The sequence below is a fragment of the Oncorhynchus keta genome, chromosome 9, assembly GCF_023373465.1.
Source record: "Oncorhynchus keta strain PuntledgeMale-10-30-2019 chromosome 9, Oket_V2, whole genome shotgun sequence".
NCBI lineage: Eukaryota > Metazoa > Chordata > Actinopteri > Salmoniformes > Salmonidae > Oncorhynchus > Oncorhynchus keta.
The window spans coordinates 45303560-45326083 of record NC_068429.1 but is presented as its reverse complement, the minus strand read 5'-3'; the positions used below and the strand labels follow the sequence as shown (position 1 = coordinate 45326083).

The 22524-nt window shown below is 43.3% G+C and overlaps 1 protein-coding gene and 1 pseudogene across 4 annotated transcripts; one reads left to right on the top strand and one right to left on the bottom strand.

Moving 5' to 3' along the window:
• Positions 1 to 10: 10 nt before the first annotated feature.
• Positions 11 to 21139, bottom strand: mlana (melan-A). Of its 4 annotated transcripts, none has more exons than XM_035776776.2 (6): positions 21013 to 21139; positions 15021 to 15176; positions 2305 to 2393; positions 1983 to 2079; positions 1591 to 1692; positions 11 to 759 (listed from the first exon to the last, which is right to left on the bottom strand). In XM_035776776.2, exons 3-6 carry the CDS (start codon positions 2367 to 2369, stop codon positions 691 to 693), a joined length of 333 nt encoding a protein of 110 aa, XP_035632669.1. In that variant the 5' UTR covers positions 2370 to 2393; positions 15021 to 15176; positions 21013 to 21139; the 3' UTR covers positions 11 to 690. The 4 variants fall into 4 exon arrangements, with proteins under 4 accessions (XP_035632669.1, XP_035632668.1, XP_035632670.1 ...); XM_035776775.2 differs by lacking the exon at positions 21013 to 21139 and adding an exon at positions 20793 to 20942; XM_035776777.2 differs by lacking the exons at positions 15021 to 15176; positions 21013 to 21139 and adding an exon at positions 20793 to 20934.
• LOC118387929 (endoplasmic reticulum metallopeptidase 1-like) overlaps positions 20103 to 22524 on the top strand; it is a 38307-nt pseudogene continuing 35885 nt past the window's right edge.

Sequence of the window (22524 nt, the reverse complement as noted above, 5' to 3'; positions counted from 1 at the left end):
TTTTTTAAAGTTCTTTATTGAAATGTATACTTTCCAAATCCTCATAAGTACATTTTGAAATATATAAGCAAACAATCAAGCCGGTAAGCTGTTGTCATTAACTTCAGAACAATTCTCAATTGCTGCTACACATTTGGTTGTCACGAATGTAACGTAGCAGGCATAAAATAAACACCTGATACTAGGTCCCCTACAAAATAGTCCGGGGAGGTTCTATTCTGCACTGTTCAACCAATCCAGTAAATGTGGAGGAGGAGTTAAGATGGAGCGTCGCCTTGTAAACGTCCAAAAGCGGAAGTTGCGGCACAGGCTCGCTTTCCATTCCTCCTGAAAAGCGGAACATCCGGTTTGTTGGGGACTCGGCGGAAGCTAGGTTATCACTGAAATGAACAAACAACTTCCAAAGTACAACATTGTTATGTTTAGATATACAGGGATTGATAGAAAGTCTTGTTCTTTGAGCAGCATTCAGAAATAAAAGCTTGTGGAGCTAAAAGGTCAGAACATTAACATGAAACTACAGTGTCCCCCCCCCAAAAAAAACATTTTTTTTTATTGAAGAATACTTCTATAAACTTGTGATAGTGAATAGAGTGCAAAATATTTATTCTTCACAAGTTTGATCGTGTGTTTAATGACATAACACATGAAGTTTCATCTTTTTGGTTATCCCACAGAGGACTGTTGTTATTAGGGCGAGTAGGGAGGAGGTAGGGGTCCTGATGAGATCTTCTCATAGGCAGGAGGGGCATTGGGAAGCTGAAACACATCAATACAAATACACACCATTTAGGAAACAACCAGGATAAAACCCTCTAATAATTGAAATACTATTTCCCTTTTCACAGTATTGTACCGACACGAACCAAACTGCTGGCTTGGATATTTTCTTTTCACATCGTCCTTTTCGTAATGATTGCTGCAATGATGATGGATGCATAGGTCAGCTCAGTACAGCTTGGTTCGGCTCAGTCTTGTGAAAAGCCCTTATGTCGAAATATGCCCTTTCCAAGCACAATTATGCACCCCTTGGGGCCCTATGAATTCCAGATCGTAATCCCCTCCTGATGTCTGGAGACATAATCTCTGACTGCACCACCAGTAGCCATATTGCACCAGGCAGCTCATGTGCCCCTTATTCCACAAAGAACCCTTTAATTCCAGGAAAAGTCATGGAGATTGGAACTATAGGGCCCTTCCTTCATGGTTGTGTTGGTGTGTATAGTCGAATGAATGCAGTATGCTATGATCATGGCCATGGGTTGGTCACACTATTGCCTTCCAGCGCATGACTGCCCATGTCTGCAGCATGTGATCGAATCCTGGTTCCACCACTACGCATAAACAGAAACTCTCTCTTCACTTCTGTCTTTGTACACAGATTTAAACCTGCAGCTGTGTTTACACAGGAAGCCCAATTCTGATCTTTTTCCCAATTAGTGGAAAAAATATCTGAATTGGCTTGCCTGTGTAAACGCAGCAATAGAGGACAACTCCATTCAATAAAACATCAAATACTCTTCAAAAAAAAAAAAAAAAAGTAAGTTCTGACCATTGACAAGCCCAGTACATCCAGTCCGAGTCTCTTACCACAGGTCGGAGCTCACTGAGGCCCATCTTGTTTTCTGCTGCAGCTCTTCGCTGGCTGAACTGTCCACCAATGAATCCTGGCGGGGACCCTGATCTTGGGCTCTGTGGGGAGAAAACAGCAACGTTAGTAAGGGGAACAGGAGGAATAAACCCTGTTGGACAGCAACCGATTACCTATTGCCACTATTCCATCTCCTTTAGATCTGTGAAAGAACTGGACAGGTGAAAGATACATATACTGTATATCCCTATTGCTTTCACCTGTTTCAGGCCTATTCTCTTCAGATCATTACATATGAAGTGAAGGAGAGGGGAGAAGATGAAGCCATTTTATACCATAGAGATATGCACCCTTTGTCATGCAAGGCAAGTGCAGCTTGGACAATTCTTACCCTGATCATTTTGTACCCGCTTCTCCTCTTGAAATACCAGCATCCGACGATGAGAAGGGCTGCGAGAATTACAACCAACAGAGCTATGCCAGCTGCCCTGTGGCGCACCAAAATGTAGTATTATGAATAATACTTTCTTCACCAATGGATCAATTTTAAGATATAAAATGGCATAACAAATCGAATGACGTTTTCTGAATGTCTGTAAGGCCTATATTCTACACAGTTCTAACTACCAGTTTAATGCTACAAATAATATCAGAAAACATCAATTCAATTCATGTTTTTTTTCTTTTAGTTAGATTCAATAAAATCCACGAACTCTTCGGCCCTGACATGCTGTCCTCCTCTGCTTGCAAAATAAACGTTGAAGTCACCGCGAGGCATCTCTTTCCATCCAGACTTTTACACCTGAGGAACATGACGCAATTACCATTATAAACAGTAGGAAACCGTTATTACAGGTTTATTTCAACATCAATAACAGGCTAAACTATATAGGCTAATCCACTGGTCAAGTATATTGAACATTTTGCCTCAAAAATACATAGCTACAAATTGAATTTAGGCTAAATTCCAAAGCAACATCAACATATCAGAAGATATTTACATTTTATATCCTATAATATTTTCTGTAGGGCTATGAATAATGTTATTTCATTGCAGCATCATAATGTAGCCAGTACCATAACTAACAGAAAATCTGAATATTGATCAACATTGTATAGCCTAAGCTTCTATCAATATTGAAATAAATTGATCATTTTGAAAATGTAATAATTTAAAATATTTTTTTCTTAGTTCAAAAGAAAACTGAATGGACCTGTCCATCAATAGTCTGTGTTTATGTAGAAAAAGTTACCCAAAGTAGACAATTAGATTGTGAAGGGTCCGGTCCTTCTAAATTGCTTCTCAGCGCTTTCCCGAAAGCTCTCAGTCTCACTTTTCTTTGCTTAAATCTCTGACTTGAGAAAAGGTTAGAACTGTGAGGGGAGGAAAGGAATGTTCATGACCGTCACGAGTTCCACCGCTCATACTTAAAGCCATTGAACTGGACTAATGGGCGTGAAACCCCTCCAGTCCTGGAGCCAGAACACAATTTATATTATGGACTCGATTATGGAAACTTTATCTGCTGACTCTTTCTGTCTGACATGGCGCTCAGGCTCAACACGCTTCATTATTCACATTAATAAGGGAAACTTCATAAACACTTATTCCTATTTTTATTTATAAGTAACATATCAAGGATTAAAATATTTAATATAGTTCATAAAAATAACTTTATGTAGTCTACCTTTATTGCACACTATTGATATCTTGAACATTTCCCTGTACATGTCACCAAAAATGATCAACAAATGAATCACTAAAATAATACCAAAATATTGCTTTGTAATACTAACCTAACCTATTAGAATTCCTGTGAATAAGATCACGTGTTTTATTGAAATGTAGCGGTAATGTAGCATGATGCTCTTGATAGTGTAGGGCTAATATCCTTTTCATTTGTTGCCTGCTTTGGCATTATAGAAGGCCTACTTTCAGATGATCTTGCAGTACCAAGGAATGGTCTGTAGGGTGCACAATATGATTACTTTCTGCCTCAGTCAGTTCACACTGACCGATAATAGTCAAATAAAGTTGTAAACCACTGCAATGAGCACTGCAACAGAACATAAACTCAGCAAAAAAAGAAACGTCCTCTCACTGTCAACTGTGTTTATTTTCAGCAAACTTAGCATGTGTAAATATTTGTATGAACATAACAAGATTCCACAACTGAGGCATAAACTGAACAAGTTCCACAGACTAACAGAAATGGAATAATGTGTACCTGAACAAGTGATTGCGTTTCATACAGTATTGTAAAAACGGCTAGCTGGAGCTTGTATGAACTGTTGGCTGTGAATGCTCTCACCTGCTAGTACTTAATGCTGATTGTTAAGGTACTGGGAAGCTGTATTCATCGACCTGGCCAATGCTTTCGACTCTGGCAATCACCTACATTCTTATCGGCAGACTTAACAGCCTTGGTTTCTCAAGTGACTGTCTCGCCTGGTTCACCAACTACTTCTCAGACAGAGTTCAGTGGAGGGCCTGTTGTCCGGACCTCTGGCAGTCTCTATGGGGTTCAGGGTTCAATTCCCGGGCCGACTTTTCACTGTATACATCAATGATGTCGCTCTTGCTGCTGGTGATTCTCTGATCCACCTCTACTCAGATGACACCATTCTGTATACTTCTGGCCCTTCTTTGGATTGTGTTAACTAACCTCCAGACGAGCTTCAATGCCATACAACTCTCCTTCCGTGGCCTCCAACTGCTCTTAAATGCAAGTAAAACTAAATGCATGCTCTTCAACCGATCGCTGCCCACACCTGCCCTCCCGTCCAGCATCACTACTCTGGATGGTTCTGACTTAGAATATGTGGACAACTACAAATACCTAAGTGTCTGGTTAGACTGTAAGCTCTCCTTCCAGACTCACATTAAGCATCTCCAATCCAAAATTAAATCTATAATCGGCTTCCTATTTCGCAACAAAGCATCCTTCACTCATGCTGCCAAACATACCCTCGTAAAACTGACTATCCTACCGATCCTTGACTTTGGCGATGTCATTTACAAAATAGCCTCCAACACTCTACTCAGCAAATTGGATGCAGTCTATCACAGTGCCATCCGTTTTGTCACCAAAGCCCCATATACTACCCACCACTGCAACCTGTATACTCTCGTTGGCTGGCCCTCGCTTCATATTCGTCGCCAAACCCGCTGGCTCCAGGTCATCTATAAGTCTTTGCTAGGTAAAGCCCCACCTTATCTCAGCTCACTGGTCACCATAGCAGCACCCACCCGCAGCACCCACCCGTAGCACACGCTCCAGCAGGTATATTTCACTGGTCACCCCCAAAGCCAATTCATACTTTGGCTGCCTTTCCTTCCAGTTCTCTGCTGCCAATGACTGGAACGAACTACAAAAATCACTGAAGCTGGAGACTCATATCTCCCTCACTAACTTTAAGCACCAGCTGTCAGAGCAGCTCACAGATTACTGCACCTGTACATAGCCCATCTATAATTTAGCCCAAACAACAACCTCTCCCCCTACTGTATTTATTTAGTTATTTTGCTCCTTTGCACCCCATTAGTTCTATTTCTACTTCGCACATTCTTCCACTGCAAATCTACCATTCCAGTGTTTTAGTTGCTATATTGTATTTACTTCGCCACCATGGTCTTTTTTTGCCTTTACCTCCCGTCTCACCTCATTTGCTCACATTGTATATTGACTTATTTTTCTACTGTATTATTGATTATGTTTGTTTTACTCCATGTGTAACTCTGTGTTGTTGTATGTGTCGAACTGCTTTGCTTTATCTTGGCCAGGTCGCAATTGTAAATGAGAACTTGTTCTCAACTTGCCTACCTGGTTAAATAAAGGTGAAAAAAATGTCCCCGTCATTCCATTTTATTGGTTACCTACATGGTAATGTAAAAGTTGTATTTTTTAGTGATCCAATATGTAATAGACTCCCGAGTGGCACAGCGGTCTAAGGCAGTGCATCTCAGTGCTAGCGGTGTCACTACAGACCATGGTTCGATCCAGGACTGTATCACAACCAGCCGTGGTCATTAGCCCCATAGGGAGGTGCACAATTGGCCCAGCGTAGTCCGGGTTCGGGGATGATTTGGCCAGGGTAGACCATCGTTGTAAAGAAAAATGTTTTTTAACTGACATGCCTAGTTAAATAAAGGTTAAACACACATATCATTTGGTTTCAAAAAAGTATCTAGATCCTCAATGAGGCTGTGGAGAGATACAGATTGTGGATTTAAAAGAAAACATGAATCATCAGTGTACAAAGACACCTTTGTTGGATTTTAACAGCTAACATTTCGATGTCAATAATAAATAGATATGCCGATAGTGGACAACCTTGTTTTACTCCTCTTGACAGTTGAAAACTTTCTGAGAAGTAGCCATTATTTACTATGTTATACCTAGGATTATTATAACTTTAACCCATGTTATACGAGATTCTAAAAAATGTAAATATTCCAGGCATTTACATTCCAGTCGTACTTTATCAAACGCCTTTTCAAAGTCAGATACAAATACCAGGCCTGGTTTCCCAGATTTTTCATAGTGTTCTATTATTTCCAGTCTTATATTATCTCCAATGTATTGTCCATGTAAAAAAAAACTGTCTGATTAGGATATCTTGCTGCTTTTTGTTCTATGTTGCTCTGTCTGTATGCTATGTCTTGTTTGTCCTATGTTGCTCTGTCTGTATGCTATGTCTTGTTTGTCCTATGTTGCTCTTGTCTGTATGCTATGTCTTGCTTGTCCTATGTTGCTCTTGTCTGTATGCTATGTCTTGCTTGTCCTATGTTGCTCTGCGTGTGCTCACTGCTCAATAATTGTCTATATTGTAATTGTTTTAAATAACCTTCCCAGGGACTGCGGTTGAAAATTAGCCGGCTGGCTAAAAACCGACACTTTTACTGAAACTTTGATTAATGTGCACTGTCCCGTAAAAATAAAATAAACTCAAACAATAACTTTTTAATTCTATGCGCTAAGCATTTTGCTTCACAACACTGAAGTGTAATGGACTGGATCTTTATATTTACCACTTGCATCCTGTTTCAGTAATAATGAAGTCAGATCTTCTTGTTGAGTGTCCAATAATCTACCGTTTATATAGGAGTGGTTAAAACATGTTAATAACGGTCCTCTGAGCATATATAAAAAGGTTTGGTATGCCTCCACTGGTATGAATGTATGACATCCAGCCTTGGAGTTTTCCCGGACTTAAAAGCTTTAGTTCGCATCAAGAAGTTCCTCCTCTATAATTTGGCCTTCACGTGAGTCATTCTGTACAGCTGTTAATTTGACATTATTAGTAGAAAAAAAATCCATACAATTAGCTTCGGTTAGTGGAGGAGACAAACAAAAACATCTGCTTAAAGTACTTTACTTCCTCTTTCAAAATATTGTTTGGTGAATCGTGGGTGACTCCGTCAGTGTAACAAGTTTCTGTAAATTATTTTTGGTAGCATTTCTATGTTGAAGAACAAAAAAGAATTACACTGCAACATGTACATTCTGTATTCTGGTTGTGTGACCAATAAACGTTGACTTGAATTGATTATAGCTAGGCATTAATTTGCTAAATAAGTAGTTTGGCTTTTATAAGGTGTTATGAGACAATGGTAACCTATTAGAAGGCCTGCAGCAGGGATGGTCTACTGTGCGATGAGCGAGTTGTGTAGGGCAGCTCATCTTCTCCTGGGACTTGACGGCTTTGTGTGTGTGTGTTGTGGGTAGTGAAAGCAGACCCATACTGCTTAGGAATGCAGGATAACTCGTCTGCATCCTGGGGCGCAGAAACGACTCCTCTTTTGGGTACTGGAACATCTTCACTGTAGCCAGGTCCAGTGGCGATTTTAGCATGTAAATCTTGGTGGGGCAAACTCCCCAATTTTTGGGGGGATGCATGCCAGCAAAGTCACTACACAACACTAAACAATACATTAATTGCACTATAATGGTGACAAACGGTACCCACAAACTACATAAAGCTGTCCCAACAGCAGAGTTTTCTTTTCGGCACCATGTAGTGAATCCTTACCACTGTTACACCCGGCAAGCAGCGGAGCCTTGTCTGGCAGCAAAACAGTCAATTCAGCCACATTTACTGCCTTTAAAAAAACATAGCTCATATGGCTGACTTGCTTAAACAAATGTGGTTTCTACTGACAATTGAGATGTACAAACTACGGCATAAGGGGACGACGAGCGGATAAGATGCAATCCATAATTCCGATTAAGATATTAATGAGCGAGTTAGGACGGACGTAGTCAATATAATTTGTTCAGCACTTTTGAAATGTGCAGTAACACATTTCTGAATATGGGCCATTCTTACAGTATTCTCCCTGTGCACCAAGTCAGAACCATAGGATAAATAAAGGGGGCATATAAGCAGACAATATTCTCTTACAATATTCAATGATAACATTTATCTAAAACAGGCTATAGGCTACGCGTGCACCACCAAGTCAGAACAATAAGCTAAGTTATGAGGGGGAAAGGGACCAAATTATTATGAATCATAACGTCAGTGATCTTCAGGTCGGAGCTCAAGAAAGAGGCCAGATTTCCCGACTTGGAATTCTGAGTAGGAGGACCGTTCAAAACATATTCTCCTAGTCAGAGCCCGTTTTTCCCCCCCCATACTCCGGACTTCCTTGAGTGCGCTCTTAGGGTGAAGGTGGTCGAGGTGTCAAGGATTAGGACTGTGCAGCTGATCTGAAATGTGGAGGCGGTGAAGAGAGTGGAAGGGGTGAGAGGCAACAGTGTTGAAGATATAGCTGTGGATGCTTTGCAACCAGTTCCTAGTGTTTTAAGTCAATCGAGTGATCTGGATACACTCATTGTGAAAGTGGATGTTGTGCCATTGATAACCACAGTGATTAATTGTACAGGACAAGTGTCTAAGAAGTTCAAGAAGCTGGACAGCATTATATCTGCAGTCGAGAAGTTTTTTGGGCTCCAAGACTTCGCGGCAGAAGGCACTGCGAGGATTATTGTCACTAGGAAAATGTCCCGCCCTCAGAGGAGTCTTCTGAGCCTGTGTAAGGGACCTGATGAGAATGTTGTTTTTTACAGAAAAGCAGGTTGATTTAGTTCATTTTGTTTTTGATAGTTTGTATGATATTCTATTTATTTTTACCCACATTATTTCCTTTTTGGGGATCCTTATTATCCACCCGCACAGTAAGTGGCAGAATGTACATCAATTGTTGTGAACGCCATTATACCATAGAAGACATCTATCTATCTGCAGGTTGAACCTGGTGAGATTGTAGATTCCTAAATTTACAGTGCAGTTTGTTTAGGCAATATTACAGCTAACTAGTTACTTTACATGCTGATAATGTCTTTGATATTATTGTGTGTCGCTACGTTTCCTTGCTTGCTAGCTTTTTTTTGTAATCGACTTGAACAGATTTCGACAACGATTTTTCATGTTCCTATCAACCTTATTATAACACCAAAATGAAACATTTGTTCACAAAAAAATCTCACATATTAGTGCTATTTAACACTGTAAATTAAAGGAATGAGTGGTTTTGGGTGGAATTTTACTTTAAGTACCAGCGGGTGAGGGCATTCACAGCGACCCCTCAGATGAGCTCCAGCTAGCTGTTTTTACATGATCTTTTATATCGCCGGATTCTGACCTGGCCAGTGGCGAACATGTCATTCAGGGCAGGTTATGTCAGCATCTTACAGTCATCATCATGAATCATTGTCTACAATCTAAAGGCAAATCCTTTTTTATCCTTGTCACATGAAGAGAAATAATTAAGAGAATTTATAGATAAAATCGGTTCTCATCGACCACTGGACATACCCATTACACAACAAGTAAAAAATGGCTAATTCAACAATGAGTGGTTTGGAAGTAATCAGTGGCTAACTGCAAGTATTACAAAGCAATCCCTAGCCTGTTATTCAGTGGAGTAGCTGTGTTTTTCCCCCCCGAATTCCCACCATAAATCCAGAGAATGCCAGACTTTGATGACAAAATTTGCCCACAAAGGCCCGCCGCGCCACCTTCCTGTTTAAGTGAGCAAGGTGAGTCCAAAAATGTCTTGTATGCTGCTGCATAAATGATGTAATATGCCATGGAGATATGCATACTGTAGCTAAGAAAGTAATATTAAGTGTTTGTTGCATATTAAGCTTATAGTAGCCGGTGTGTGATTGTTTGCAGACATTTTTTGTACAGCTTTGACAGTGCTACTGATAGTAGTGGTGACGCTTGGCTTGCACCTGCTTGGCTTGCACCTTGCACCTATTTTCACCTCTTCATTTCGCCTGCTGTTCTAACTTGGTGGTGCACATGTAGCCTATAAGCCTATAACCTGTTTTGGAGAAATGTAATCATCGAATATTGTAAGCTTTCATTGTCTGCTTCTATGCCCCCTTTATTTATCCTACAGTTCTGACTTAGAATACAGAGAGAATACTGTAAGAATGGTCCATGTTCTGAATTATGTTGCTGTACATTTCAAAAGTGCTGAACAAATAGTTATATTAACTACATCCGTCGTCGCTCGCTCATTAATGTCTTAATCAAAATGACGGATTGCCTCTTATCCTCCCCTTATGTTATAGTTTGTACATCTCAATTGTCAGTAGAAACTACATTTGTTTTTAAGCAAGTCAGCCATATCAGCTATGTTTATTTTAAAGGCAGTAAATGAGGCTGTATGAACTGTTTCGCTGCCAGACAAGGCTCCGCTGATAGCCAGGTGTAACAGTGGTAAGGTGTTGTGACTGCTGTTGGGACAGTTTCATGTAGGCCCTAACAGTTTGTCACCGTTTCTCCCCGTTATATTGCAATTCATGTATTGTTTAGTGTTGAATAGTGGCATGCATGCCAGCAAAGCCACATTTCTATTTTTTGCCCCACCAATAGTCACATGCTAACATCGCATCTGCTTGTGGTTATCCATGGTTGGTGGTTATTTACCAGGTAACAAGAAGTGGTTTATACAAACGCAGGACATTGAATGCTTCCTGAATTGACTCCAAAAAGTAACATAAGTAGGCCGACAGGATCAGAGCGAGGTCAAACAAGTGTGTGTGTTAGTCAGATTATCCAATGTCCAGAGCAACACTATTGATGATTCTCTACCCCCAGTGCATGTGGTGTACTATAGTCTTAGCCATGCTCTCACTAGCCCTCGTATTTTCTCTGTCTCCTCTTCCAGAGAGCCTGAGGCTCTTGGGCTGTGACTGAGGACACCCTGACCCAATCCCACCTGGGCCCTCTCTACATGCTTCCTGCCTGTTGCTGGCTCCACTGGCTGCCGTTTTATCAGCTCTTAACCATCCTTGCTATTTTTTTTTCTTTTTTTCGCGTTGTTCGTAACTTGTTTGTACATAATGTTGCTGCTACTGTCTCTTATGACTGAAAAGAGCTTCTGGACATCAGAGCTGCGATTGCTCACCTACATTTACATTACATTTAAGTCATTTAGCAGACGCTCTTATCCAGAGCGACTTACAAATTGGTGCATTCACCTTATGACATCCAGTGGAACAGTCACTTTACAATAGTGCATCTAAATCTTAAAGGGGGGTGAGAAGGATTACTTATCCTATCCTAGGTATTCCTTAAAGAGGTGGGGTTTCAGGTGTCTCCGGAAGGTGGTGATTGACTCCGCTGTCCTGGCGTCGTGAGGGAGTTTGTTCCACCATTGGGGGGCCAGGGCAGCGAACAGTTTTGACTGGGCTGAGCGGGAACTGTACTTCCTCAGTGGTAGGGAGGCGAGCAGGCCAGAGGTGGATGAACGCAGTGCCCTTGTTTGGGTGTAGGGCCTGATCAGAGCCTGGAGGTACTGAGGTGCCGTTCCCCTCACAGCTCCGTAGGCAAGCACCATGGTCTTGTAGCGGATGCGAGCTTCAACTGGAAGCCAGTGGAGAGAGCGGAGGAGCGGGGTGACGTGAGAGAACTTGGGAAGGTTGAACACCAGACGGGCTGCGGCGTTCTGGATGAGTTGTAGGGGTTTAATGGCACAGGCAGGGAGCCCAGCCAACAGCGAGTTGCAGTAATCCAGACGGGAGATGACAAGTGCCTGGATTAGGACCTGCGCCGCTTCCTGTGTGAGGCAGGGTCGTACTCTGCGGATGTTGTAGAGCATGAACCTACAGGAACGGGCCACCGCCTTGATGTTAGTTGAGAACGACAGGGTGTTGTCCAGGATCACGCCAAGGTTCTTAGCGTTCTGGGAGGAGGACACAATGGAGTTGTCAACCGTGATGGCGAGATCATGGAACGGGCAGTCCTTCCCCGGGAGGAAGAGGAGCTCCGTCTTGCTGAGGTTCAGCTTGAGGTGGTGATCCGTCATCCACACTGATATGTCTGCCAGACATGCAGAGATGCGATTCGCCACCTGGTCATCAGAAGGGGGAAAGGAGAAGATTAATTGTGTGTCGTCTGCATAGCAATGATAGGAGAGACCATGTGAGGTTATGACAGAGCCAAGTGACTTGGTGTATAGCGAGAATAGGAGAGGGCCTAGAACAGAGCCCTGGGGGACACCAGTGGTGAGAGCGCGTGGTGAGGAGACAGATTCTCGCCACGCCACCTGGTAGGAGCGACCTGTCAGGTAGGACGCAATCCAAGCGTGGGCCGCGCCGGAGATGCCCAACTCGGAGAGGGTGGAGAGGAGGATCTGATGGTTCACAGTATCGAAGGCAGCCGATAGGTCTAGAAGGATGAGAGCAGAGGAGAGAGAGTTAGCTTTAGCGGTGCGGAGCCCCCTGTGATACAGAGAAGAGCAGTCTCAGTTGAATGACTAGTCTTGAAACCTGACTGGTTTGGATCAAGAAGGTCATTCAGAGAGAGATAGCGGGAGAGCTGGCCAAGGACGGCACGTTCAAGAGTTTTGGAGAGAAAAGAAAGAAGGGATACTGGTCTGTAGTTGTTGACATCGGAGGGATCGAGTGTAGGTTTTTTCAGAAGGGGTGCAACTCTCGCTCTCTTGAAGACGGAAGGGACGTAGCCAGCGGTCAGGGATGAGTTGATGAGCGAGGTGAGGTAAGGGAGAAGGTCTCCGGAAATGGTCTGGAGAAGAGAGGAGGGGATAGGGTCAAGCGGGCAGGTTGTTGGGCGGCCGGCCGTCACAAGACGCGAGATTTCATCTGGAGAGAGAGGGGAGAAAGAGGTCAGAGCACAGGGTAGGGCAGTGTGAGCAGAACCAGCGGTGCCGTTTGACTTAGCAAACGAGGATCGGATGTCATCGACCTTCTTTTCAAAATGGTTGACGAAGTCATCTGCAGAGAGGGAGGAGGGGGGGGGGGATTCAGGAGGGAGGAGAAGGTGGCAAAGAGCTTTCTAGGGTTAGAGGCAGATGCTTGGAATTTAGAGTGGTAGAAAATGGCTTTAGCAGCAGAGACAGAGGAGGAAAATGTAGAGAGGAGGGAGTGAAAGGATGCCAGGTCCGCAGGGAGGCGAGTTTTCCTCCATTTCCGCTCGGCTGCCCGGAGCCCTGTTCTGTGAGCTCGCAATGAGTCGTCGAGCCACGGGGCGGGAGGGGAGGACCGAGCCGGCCTGGAGGATAGGGGACATAGAGAGTCAAAGGATGCAGAAAGGGAGGAGAGGAGGGTTGAGGAGGCAGAATCAGAAGATAGGTTGGAGAAGGTTTGAGCAGAGGGAAGAGATGATAGGATGGAAGAGGAGAGAGTAGCGGGGGAGAGAGTAGCGGGGGAGAGAGAGCGAAGGTTGGGACGGCGCGATACCATCCGAGTAGGGGCAGTGTGGGAGGTGTTAGATGAGAGCGAGAGGGAAAAGGATACAAGGTAGTGGTCGGAGACTTGGAGGGGAGTTGCAATGAGGTTAGTGGAAGAACAGCATCTAGTAAAGATGAGGTCGAGCGTATTGCCTGCCTTGTGAGTAGGGGGGGAAGGTGAGAGGGTGAGGTCAAAAGAGGAGAGGAGTGGAAAGAAGGAGGCAGAGAGGAATGAGTCAAAGGTAGACGTGGGGAGGTTAAAGTCGCCCAGCACTGTGAGAGGTGAGCCGTCCTCAGGAAAGGAGCTTATCAAGGTATCAAGCTCATTGATGAACTCTCCGAGGGAACCTGGAGGGCGATAAATGATAAGGATGTTAAGCTTGAACGGGCTGGTAACTGTGACAGCATGGAATTCAAAGGAGGCGATAGACAGATGGGTAAGGGGAGAAAGAGAGAATGACTACTTGGGAGAGATGAGGATCCCGGTGCCACCACCCCGCTGACCAGAAGCTCTCGGGGTGTGCGAGAACACGTGGGCGGACGAAGAGAGAGCAGTAGGAGTAGCAGTGTTGTCTGTGGTGATCCATGTTTCCGTCAGTGCCAAGAAGTCGAGGGACTGGAGGGAGGCATAGGCTGAGATGAACTCTGCCTTGTTGGCCGCAGATCGGCAGTTCCAGAGGCTACCGAGGAGACCTGGAACTCCACGTGGGTCGTGCGCGCTGGGACCACCAGATTAGGTGGCCGCGGCCACGCGGTGTGGAGCGTTTGTATGGTCTGTGCAGAGAGGAGAGAACAGGGATAGACAGACACATAGTTGACAGGCTACAGAAGAGGCTACGCTAATGCAAAGGAGATTGGAATGACAAGTGGACTACACGTCTCGAATGTTCAGAAAGTTAAGCTTACGTAGCAAGAATCTTATTGACTAAAATGATTAAAATGATACAGTACTGCTGAAGTAGGCTAGCTGGCAGTGGCTGCGTTGTTGACACTACACTAATCAAGTCGTTCCGTTGAGTTTAATAGTTTATGCGGTGCTGCTAGGGGGGCTAGCTGGCTAGCTAGCAGTGTTGTTTACGTTACGTTGCGTTAAAAGAACGACGTTAAAAGAACGACAATAGCTGGCTAGCTAACCTAGAAAATCGCTCTAGACTACACAATTATCTTTGATACAAAGACGGCTATGTAGCTAGCTACGATCAAACAAATCAAACCGTTGTACTGTAATGAAATGAGAATGTGAAAATGTGATACTACCTGTGAATGCGACCGGGTTGTTGAGTTCTATTCAGTAGACGTTGGCTAGCTGTTAGCTGTTAGCTGTTGGCTAGCTAGCAGAGTCTCCTACGTTAAGGACGACAAATAGCTGGCTAGCTAACCTCGGTAAATTAAGATAATCACTCTAAGACTACACACTCTAAACTACACAATTATCTTGGATACGAAGACAGCAAAGACAACTATGGAGCTAGCTAACACTACACTAATCAAGTCGTTCAGTTGAGTGTAATAGTTACTACAGTGCTAATCGGTAGGCGTTTGCTAGCTGGCTAATAGCAGTGAGGACTACGTTAGGACGACGAAATACGATAATTATGCAATTATCTTTGATACAAAGACGGCTATGTAGCTAGCTAAGAAGAAATTGCTAAGATTAGACAAATCAAACCGTTGTGCTATAATGAAATGTAATGAAATGTAATGAAAAAGTTATACTACCTGCGGAGCGAAGTGCCGATGCGACCGCTCGCTCCAACCCGGAAGTATAAACCTCAAACTGGACAAGGAGTTCTTCTTTCTTCAGTTCTTCTTCAATGAGTCGGATGGGAGGGATATAATACAGACACCCGACCAGGCCCAGATCCCCGTTATTCGCTGGAGAAGGAAACAGAGAGTTTGCGGAAGGAGATCCGGGTGCCATGTGAGTATCAGGCAAATAAATGGGAGGAACTGAAAGCATGTTTATCCTACCAACGGGACATTAAAAACTGTAATATCTTATGTTTCACCGAGTCGTGGCTGAATGACAACATTAAGAACATACAGCTGGCTGGTTATACACTATCGGCCTGACAGAACAGCAGCATCTGGTAAGACACGGGATGGGGGCTTATGTATTTATGTAAACAACAGCTGGTGCACAATATCTAAGGAAGTCTCTAGGTTTTGCTTGCCTGAGGAAGAGTATATCATGATTAGCTGTCGACCACACTATCTATCAAGAGAGTTTTTATCTGTATTTTTCGTAGCTGTCTATTTATCACCACAAACCGATGCTGGCACTAAAACCTCACTCAATGAGCTGTATACCGCCATGAGCGGGCAGGAAGGCGCTCGTCCAGGGGCGGCGCTCCTAGTGGCAGGGGACTTTAGTGCAGGAAACTTAAATCAGTTTTACCTCATTTCTATCAGCTTGTTAAATGTGCAACCAGAGGGAAAATAATTCTGGACCACCTTCACTCCACACAGAGACGAATACAAAGCTCTCCCTCGTCCTCCATTTGGCAAATCTGACCACAATTATATCCGCCTGATTCTTGCTTAAAAGCAAAAATGAAATCAGGAAGCACCAGTGACTCTGTCTATAAAAAAGTGGTCAGATGAAGCAGATGCTAAACTGCAGGACTGTTTTGCTGGTGCAATATGTTCCCGGGATTCTTCCAATGACATTGTGGAGTACACCACATCAGTCACTGGCTTTATCAATGGGTGCATCAGGGACGCCATCCCCACAGTGACTGTACGTACATACTCCAACCAGAAGCCATGGATTACAGGCAACATTCGTACTGAGCTAAAGGGAAGAGCTGCCGCTTTCAAGGAGCGGGACTCTAACCCAGAAGCTTATAGGAATCCCGCTATGCCCTCTGACGAATCATCAAACAGGCAAAGCGTCAATACGTAACTAAGATCAAATCGTACTACACCGGCTCCGACGCTCGTTGGATGTGGCAGGGCCTGCAAACTATTAGACTACAAAGGGAAGCACAGCCGAGAGCTGCCCAGTGACACGAGCCTACCAGATAAGCTAAATAACTTCTATGCTCGCTTCGAGGCAAGTAACACTGGGACATGCATGAGAGCATCAGCTGTTCCGGATGACTGTGTGATCACGCTCTCCGCAGCCGATGTGAGTAAGACCTTTAAACAGGTCAACATTCACGAGGCCGCAGGGCCAGATGGATTACCAGGACTCTCAGATCATGAGAAACAAGATTCTTGAATGCCAAGCGTCACATCTGGAGGAAACTTGACACCATCCCTACAGTGAAGCATGGTAGTGGCAGCATCATGATGGTGCTGGAGAAGGCTGACGTTTTACGCATTCCCAACTAATTGTTTTTTTGTTTGTAACTTATTTTTTTACTTATTTTGTACATAATGTTGCTGCTACTGTCTCTTATGACCGCAAATAACTTCTGGACATTATGGACAACGACCACAAGCACACAGCCAAGACAACACAGGAGTGGCTTGGGGACAAGTCTCTGATTGGCCTTGAGTGGCCTAGCCAGAGCCCGGACTTGAACCCGATCTTGAACCCGATTTCTGGAGAGATCTGAAAATATCTGTGCAGCGACGCTCCCATCCAACCTGACAGATCTTGAGAGGATCTGCAGAGAAGAGTGGGAGAAACTCTCCAAATACAGGTGTGCCAAGATTGTAGTGCCATACCCAAGAAGCCTCAAGGCTGTAACCGCTGCCAAAGGTGCTTCAACAAAGTACTGAGTCAAGGGTCTGAATACTTATGTAAATGTGATATTTAAGTTTTATTTTGAACAAATTTGCTAAAATGTCTAAACTGTTTTTGCTTTGTCATTATGGGGTATTGTGTGTAAATTGAAGGGGGAAACGGTTTCATCAATTTTAGAATAAGGCTGTAACGTAACAAGATGAGGAAAAAGTCAAGGGGTCTGAATATTGTCTGAATGCACTGTATAGGGAATATGGTGCAATTTGGGACACATTCCACCTGTTGATGAAGCTACCTGAAATCAATGGCTGCATACCAATGGTCCATTCCGCTCATGGATATCCAAGTATTGGATAGGTGTAAGCATTGTTAAATCCCCGTGATGAGAAGAAACGTACAATGCAACAAGCATTGTAAATAAAGAGATGTGCAGAAAGATAATCAGCCTCTGTGGATCCTTTCCCCTTCATGTATTTTTCACGTCAGCTAGGCTCATCTTTTCAAAGAAACACAATTTTAATTCAATCAGAGTAAAATAAGAAGTCTATTGCTTCAGTCCTTGTTCCGTTTTCACTTCTTGTTACCTGGTAAATAAACCAGCGACCATGGACAAATAGCAGGCCAAACTATCCCTCTCAGCACTGCCAGGACTGCGCAAAAATGCAAATGCTTTCCGTTTGAGTTATATTAGGTTTTATTTTCATCGTTTTCATCGTTCTCCACAAGGAGAATAAGGTGAGGACACAGTCCATGTCAGCCAGGCCCATCTTTTTAAAGAAACACAATTTATTTAATTCTCTAGTTGAGTAAAAAAAAAGGATGGTTACAAGATATTCCCGAAACTTGCAGTAAACAGCGCTACACTCAGGAAAACAACTGAATGTTAAATTCTCAGCCAGGCCCATCTTTTCAAAGAAAACACAATTGAATTCTCTCTCTATTTGAGCAAAATAAGTAGTTTGGTTGTGTTCACAAGAAAATCCTCTCAGTTCAGGTAAAAGCACCACAGTCAAGCAGAAAAATATGAATGTTCTACCATAAAGTGAGAACAATTACTTTCCCTGGCTATTTATAAATACTGTAACAGTAAATTTAATAGATTACATTCACTGCTATAAATCTATCTCCAATATAATTGCAGAGTGTACAAAGACCCACTGTGGACCTTTGACAAAAAAATCTCTGTGTGAAAAGGTGTCCCATGGTCTGTTTTGTCAACGAACTCCATGTATTCCAAACATTGGTGTTAACCAGATGATCCTAATAATTTAAGTAGCCTAGTAAACGATGTCCCCCTCTGGTATATTCTTTTGCGAACTGTCTGGGACTCGTTGTTTCAAAGATATTTTACATATAAAGTCAAAGACGAAATTAACTGCAAAACACTGGTCTCATATTTATTAGTATAACTAGGCTACACAGAACCACGGCGGAACCATTGTACAATGAGAGTCATTTCACCATATTAAAACGTGTCCCAGTCCAACATGCCTAGCTCTGCCAACTGGGGCGTGGTGTACGGGAGCGCTCTTTGAAACAAGCGCTCATATCGACGTGTTCAACCGGATCCAGTTTTCTCACCACACAGACGGAAAAACAATATAACATTCCTTGGCTTTAATGCTGATTGTTAAGGTTCTGACTCGATAGGCTATCCGGCAAGAACAAGGCAGATGTGTCTATATCCAGAGATGTATTAGCTCTTGGTCACCACCACAGTTGCACACATCACATAAATAATATTTGTGGTTTATTGCAGATGCAAGCATAACACTTCTACACTAAATAAAACATATAAACGCAACATGTAAAGTGTTGGTCCCATGTTTCATGAGCTGAAATAAAATATCCCAGAAATGTTCCATACACACAAAAAAAACGTATTTCTCTCAAATGTTGTGCACAAAATTGTTTACGGACCTGTTAGTGAGCATTTCTTCTTTACCAATATAATCCATTCAATTGACAGTTGTGGCATATCAAGAAGATGATTAAACAGCATGATCATTACACAGGTGCACCTTGTGCTGGGGATAATTAAAGGCCACTCTAAAATGTGCAGTTTTGTCACACAACACAATGCCACATCTCAAGTTGAGGGAGCATGTGAGCATGCAATTGGCATGCTGACTGCAGGAATGTCCATCAGAGCAGTTGCCAGATAAATTCATGTTCATTCATGTTAACTACCAATGTAGTTCTTGATAATTTGGCAATACTTACATCCGGCCTCACAACCGCATACTATATGTATGGCGTCTTGTCAACGTGTATTACTGATGCCAACGTTGTGAACAGAGTGCCCCGTGGTGGCAGTGGGGTTATGGTATGGGCAGGCATAAACTTTGGACAATGAAGACAATTGCATTTTATTGATGGCAATTCGAATGCACAGAGATACTGTGATTAGATCCTGAAGCCCATTGTGGGGCCCATTTTTTTTTAAAGGTATCTGGGACCAACAGATGCACATCTGTATTCCCAGTCATGTGAAATCCATAGATTAGGGCAGGAGTGGCAACTTGGGTGGGAACATATTGTTTATAAATGTAATAAACACTCCAAACAGCCTACCCAACCACTTGGACGCATCCACATGGTCCTAAAGCATACCGTTGCCTTGTTTTGTATCACATTCCAATTACAAAACTGAGGGCTGAAAATACAATTTCAGAATGTGTATGTGTGTGGGGGGGGGGGGGACATGTCCCCAGTGAAAGTTGCACCCCTGGGTTAAGGTTTAATTTATTTATTTAAATGGACTGATTTAGTTATATGAACTGTAACTCAGTAAAATCTTTGATATTGTTGCATGTTGCGTTTTATATTTCACTTGACTGAAAATTTGGTCGGCAGTCAAATTTGCGCCTTAATCTGCCGACAACGATAGCCACTGGGCGGATTAGATTATCCTGAGCTGCGATGACCGGTCTATGGCCAATGACGTAAACGGAAAAAGCGTTGAGAGAGGAGCCGCCTTCTCAAATCGAACAGTAATCTGCGCCGCTTAGTCAGGTTGTCAACAAGGTGCATCGTCCAGAAACATACAATATCTCTTTTCCTTAAAACATGTTTGAGTATTTCAAACTAGATTTCATTGAGAAGGCAGATAATGTGGTTTAATCAAAAGAAAATCACTTTTGCACGTGGAAACACATACCACTACTCATTACTCCACGTGCTTAATGATGTCACTTTTGTCTTGAACCGACTTCCCCGTTGGCTTTGAACGGGGAAATTGGTTTGTGCCTGGGAAGCAGCCCGGTTCCAAAACGAATACAATCATCTTTCGTTTGGGCCAGACTAAACGAGTCCCCGCATTCTGACCTGGAGTGGGAGGGGTCAGAGTCCAAATATGTATTCGGGCACGCTGATTGGTGGAAATCAGGAGGCTGTAAGTGACTGACAATTGAGAAGGGAAGATATCACTGGGACTGTGTGCACAGGCCTTTATTTACAAGTATTCTCCCCATAACCAATATACCCAATAGGTATTGAATTGGTAAGACCAGAGAACTTATAATAATTGACTGGGAACTGATGCACCTTCGATTTAATTTATACCATCGTCTACTTCTTTGCAGTGAAAGAAGTTTCCCCCTCTCGTCATCCATCAGGTGTTCACCGAAGCGACGCTTGAAGGTGTACCAGTGGCAAGGATGCAGAGTGGCACCAATATTAGGAGAATAAAAGCCTGCTTGCAAATCAATGTTTCCGAAAGGAATTATGACCCTGAGGATCAATGCGGAACCAACGGATGCAGTGTCGTGAAAAAGAAACCCAAAGTGAGCTTTTACCTGCTACACGAAGGCGTCGGAGTCGCACTGGTGACTGTATTTATTCTCGTGCTGTGGGGACTTGTTCATTTATCATTACAGCAACTTGTCTTTGGAAAAGCTACTGGCGAGTTCAATGCTGTCAGGGCAAGGTAAATCTTGATATTGTTGCAGATATGTATTCTCGAATCTCAACAAGTTGCATTATATAACTTATTTCACGATATCACTTCCAGGTTACCTTTAAAGTCCCCGTTGCGCAAGCTAACCTTTCCTCTAGTTGTTTACCTCAGCGAGTCCCACCTAGCTACTAACAGTACAATCCACCGGTAGTTGTTGTCCTGCAAGTTAACCCACATTCTTTTGCAAAACGTTTCTGAAACGGAACTAAATAGGGAGGGACCTACCTAAATGTGTCCAATAGAAACTCTCGTTTTCGTTGGAAAACGAAACTGTTTCGACTAATTACACCCCAGGTGTCACTAGGGTGTTGCTAAGGTCGGTTGATAATTGGAGGAGTAAATGGAAAACAATGTTTTTTGTGACACCTGTTTCTTGACAGTTTGTACCTGTCAGTAGTGAAGGCGATATCAGCCGACAGAGAGAGACCAATGTTCCTGTACATAGGCTTTAACTGATTCAAATCAAATTTTTACATGAGCAGATGTCACAAATTGCTTATGCAGGTGTCACAAATTGCTTATGCAGGTGTCACAAATGGCTTATGCAGAACCTAGCCTAAACCCCAAAGAGCAAGCAATGAAGATAGGGACGCATGGTGGCTAGGAAAAACTCCCTAGAAAGGCAGGAACCAAGGAAGAAACGAGAGAGGAATCAGGCTCAGAGGGGTAGCCAGTCCTCTTCTGGTTGTGCCAGGGGGAGATTATAAGAGTACATGGCCATTAAAGCCAGATCATTATTCAAGATGTTCATAGATTTATTAAAAATAATATAAATAGATAGAGAGAGAGAGAGGGTCGAAAACAGACGGTACAGGACAAGGCTGCATGTCCGGTGAACAGGTGAGGGTTCCATAACCACAGGCAAAACAGCAGAAACTTGATCAGCAGCACGACTAGGTGGACTGGGGACAGGAACAGCCAGGAGTTGTCAGGTTAGGTAGTCCTGAGGCATGGTCCTAGGGCTCAGGTCCTCCGGAAGGGGAGAGAACGAAATGTGAGAATTAGAGGGAGCATACTTAAGATTACACAGGACACCAGATAAGACAGGAGAATGACATCAGATAGGACAGACTGACCCCTAGCCCCCTGGTACATAGACTGTTGCAGCATAGATATTTGAAGGCTTGCAGCTTAGCACATTATCTAACATACTTATTTTCATTCCCATTATAAACAGTTGATTGATGTCTGCTGTTCAGTTAATCAATGAGCAGCTGGTGAAGTGAAATGTTTATACAGCGACTGCCCAGCACTGGGCACGAACTCGTGATGCTCGGGGGCGAAGCGCGCTACGGCAGTTCCGTCTCCTGAGTGGAGAAAGGAAAGGGGTAGCCTGGTTCCAGATCTGTTTGTGCTGTTTTACCAACTCATGGTGATAAAGCATGACAAATGACCATAGGAGTTGTCAAGACAGCGCAAACAGATCTGGGACCAGGATAGGTAGTGGTTGGAAGTGGGGGTCTACATGCCTGACATCAAGTATCAACTTGATGTCTGTTTCAGAAGTTTGGACATCAAAGTAGACCTCAGTAGAGTACAGAACAGTGAAGTTTTGTACATTATAGTGTACT

Coding starts and splice junctions, on each gene's coding strand:
- mlana (XM_035776776.2), bottom strand. CDS start 2,369: ATGCCTCGCGGTGACTTCAACGTTTATTTTGCAAGCAGAGGAGGACAG. Junction 1,693..1,982: donor GCGGGTACAAAATGATCAGG/GTAAGAATTGTC, acceptor TTCTCCCCACAG/AGCCCAAGATCAGGGTCCCC. Junction 760..1,590: donor TCAGTGAGCTCCGACCTGTG/GTAAGAGACTCG, acceptor GATGTGTTTCAG/CTTCCCAATGCCCCTCCTGC.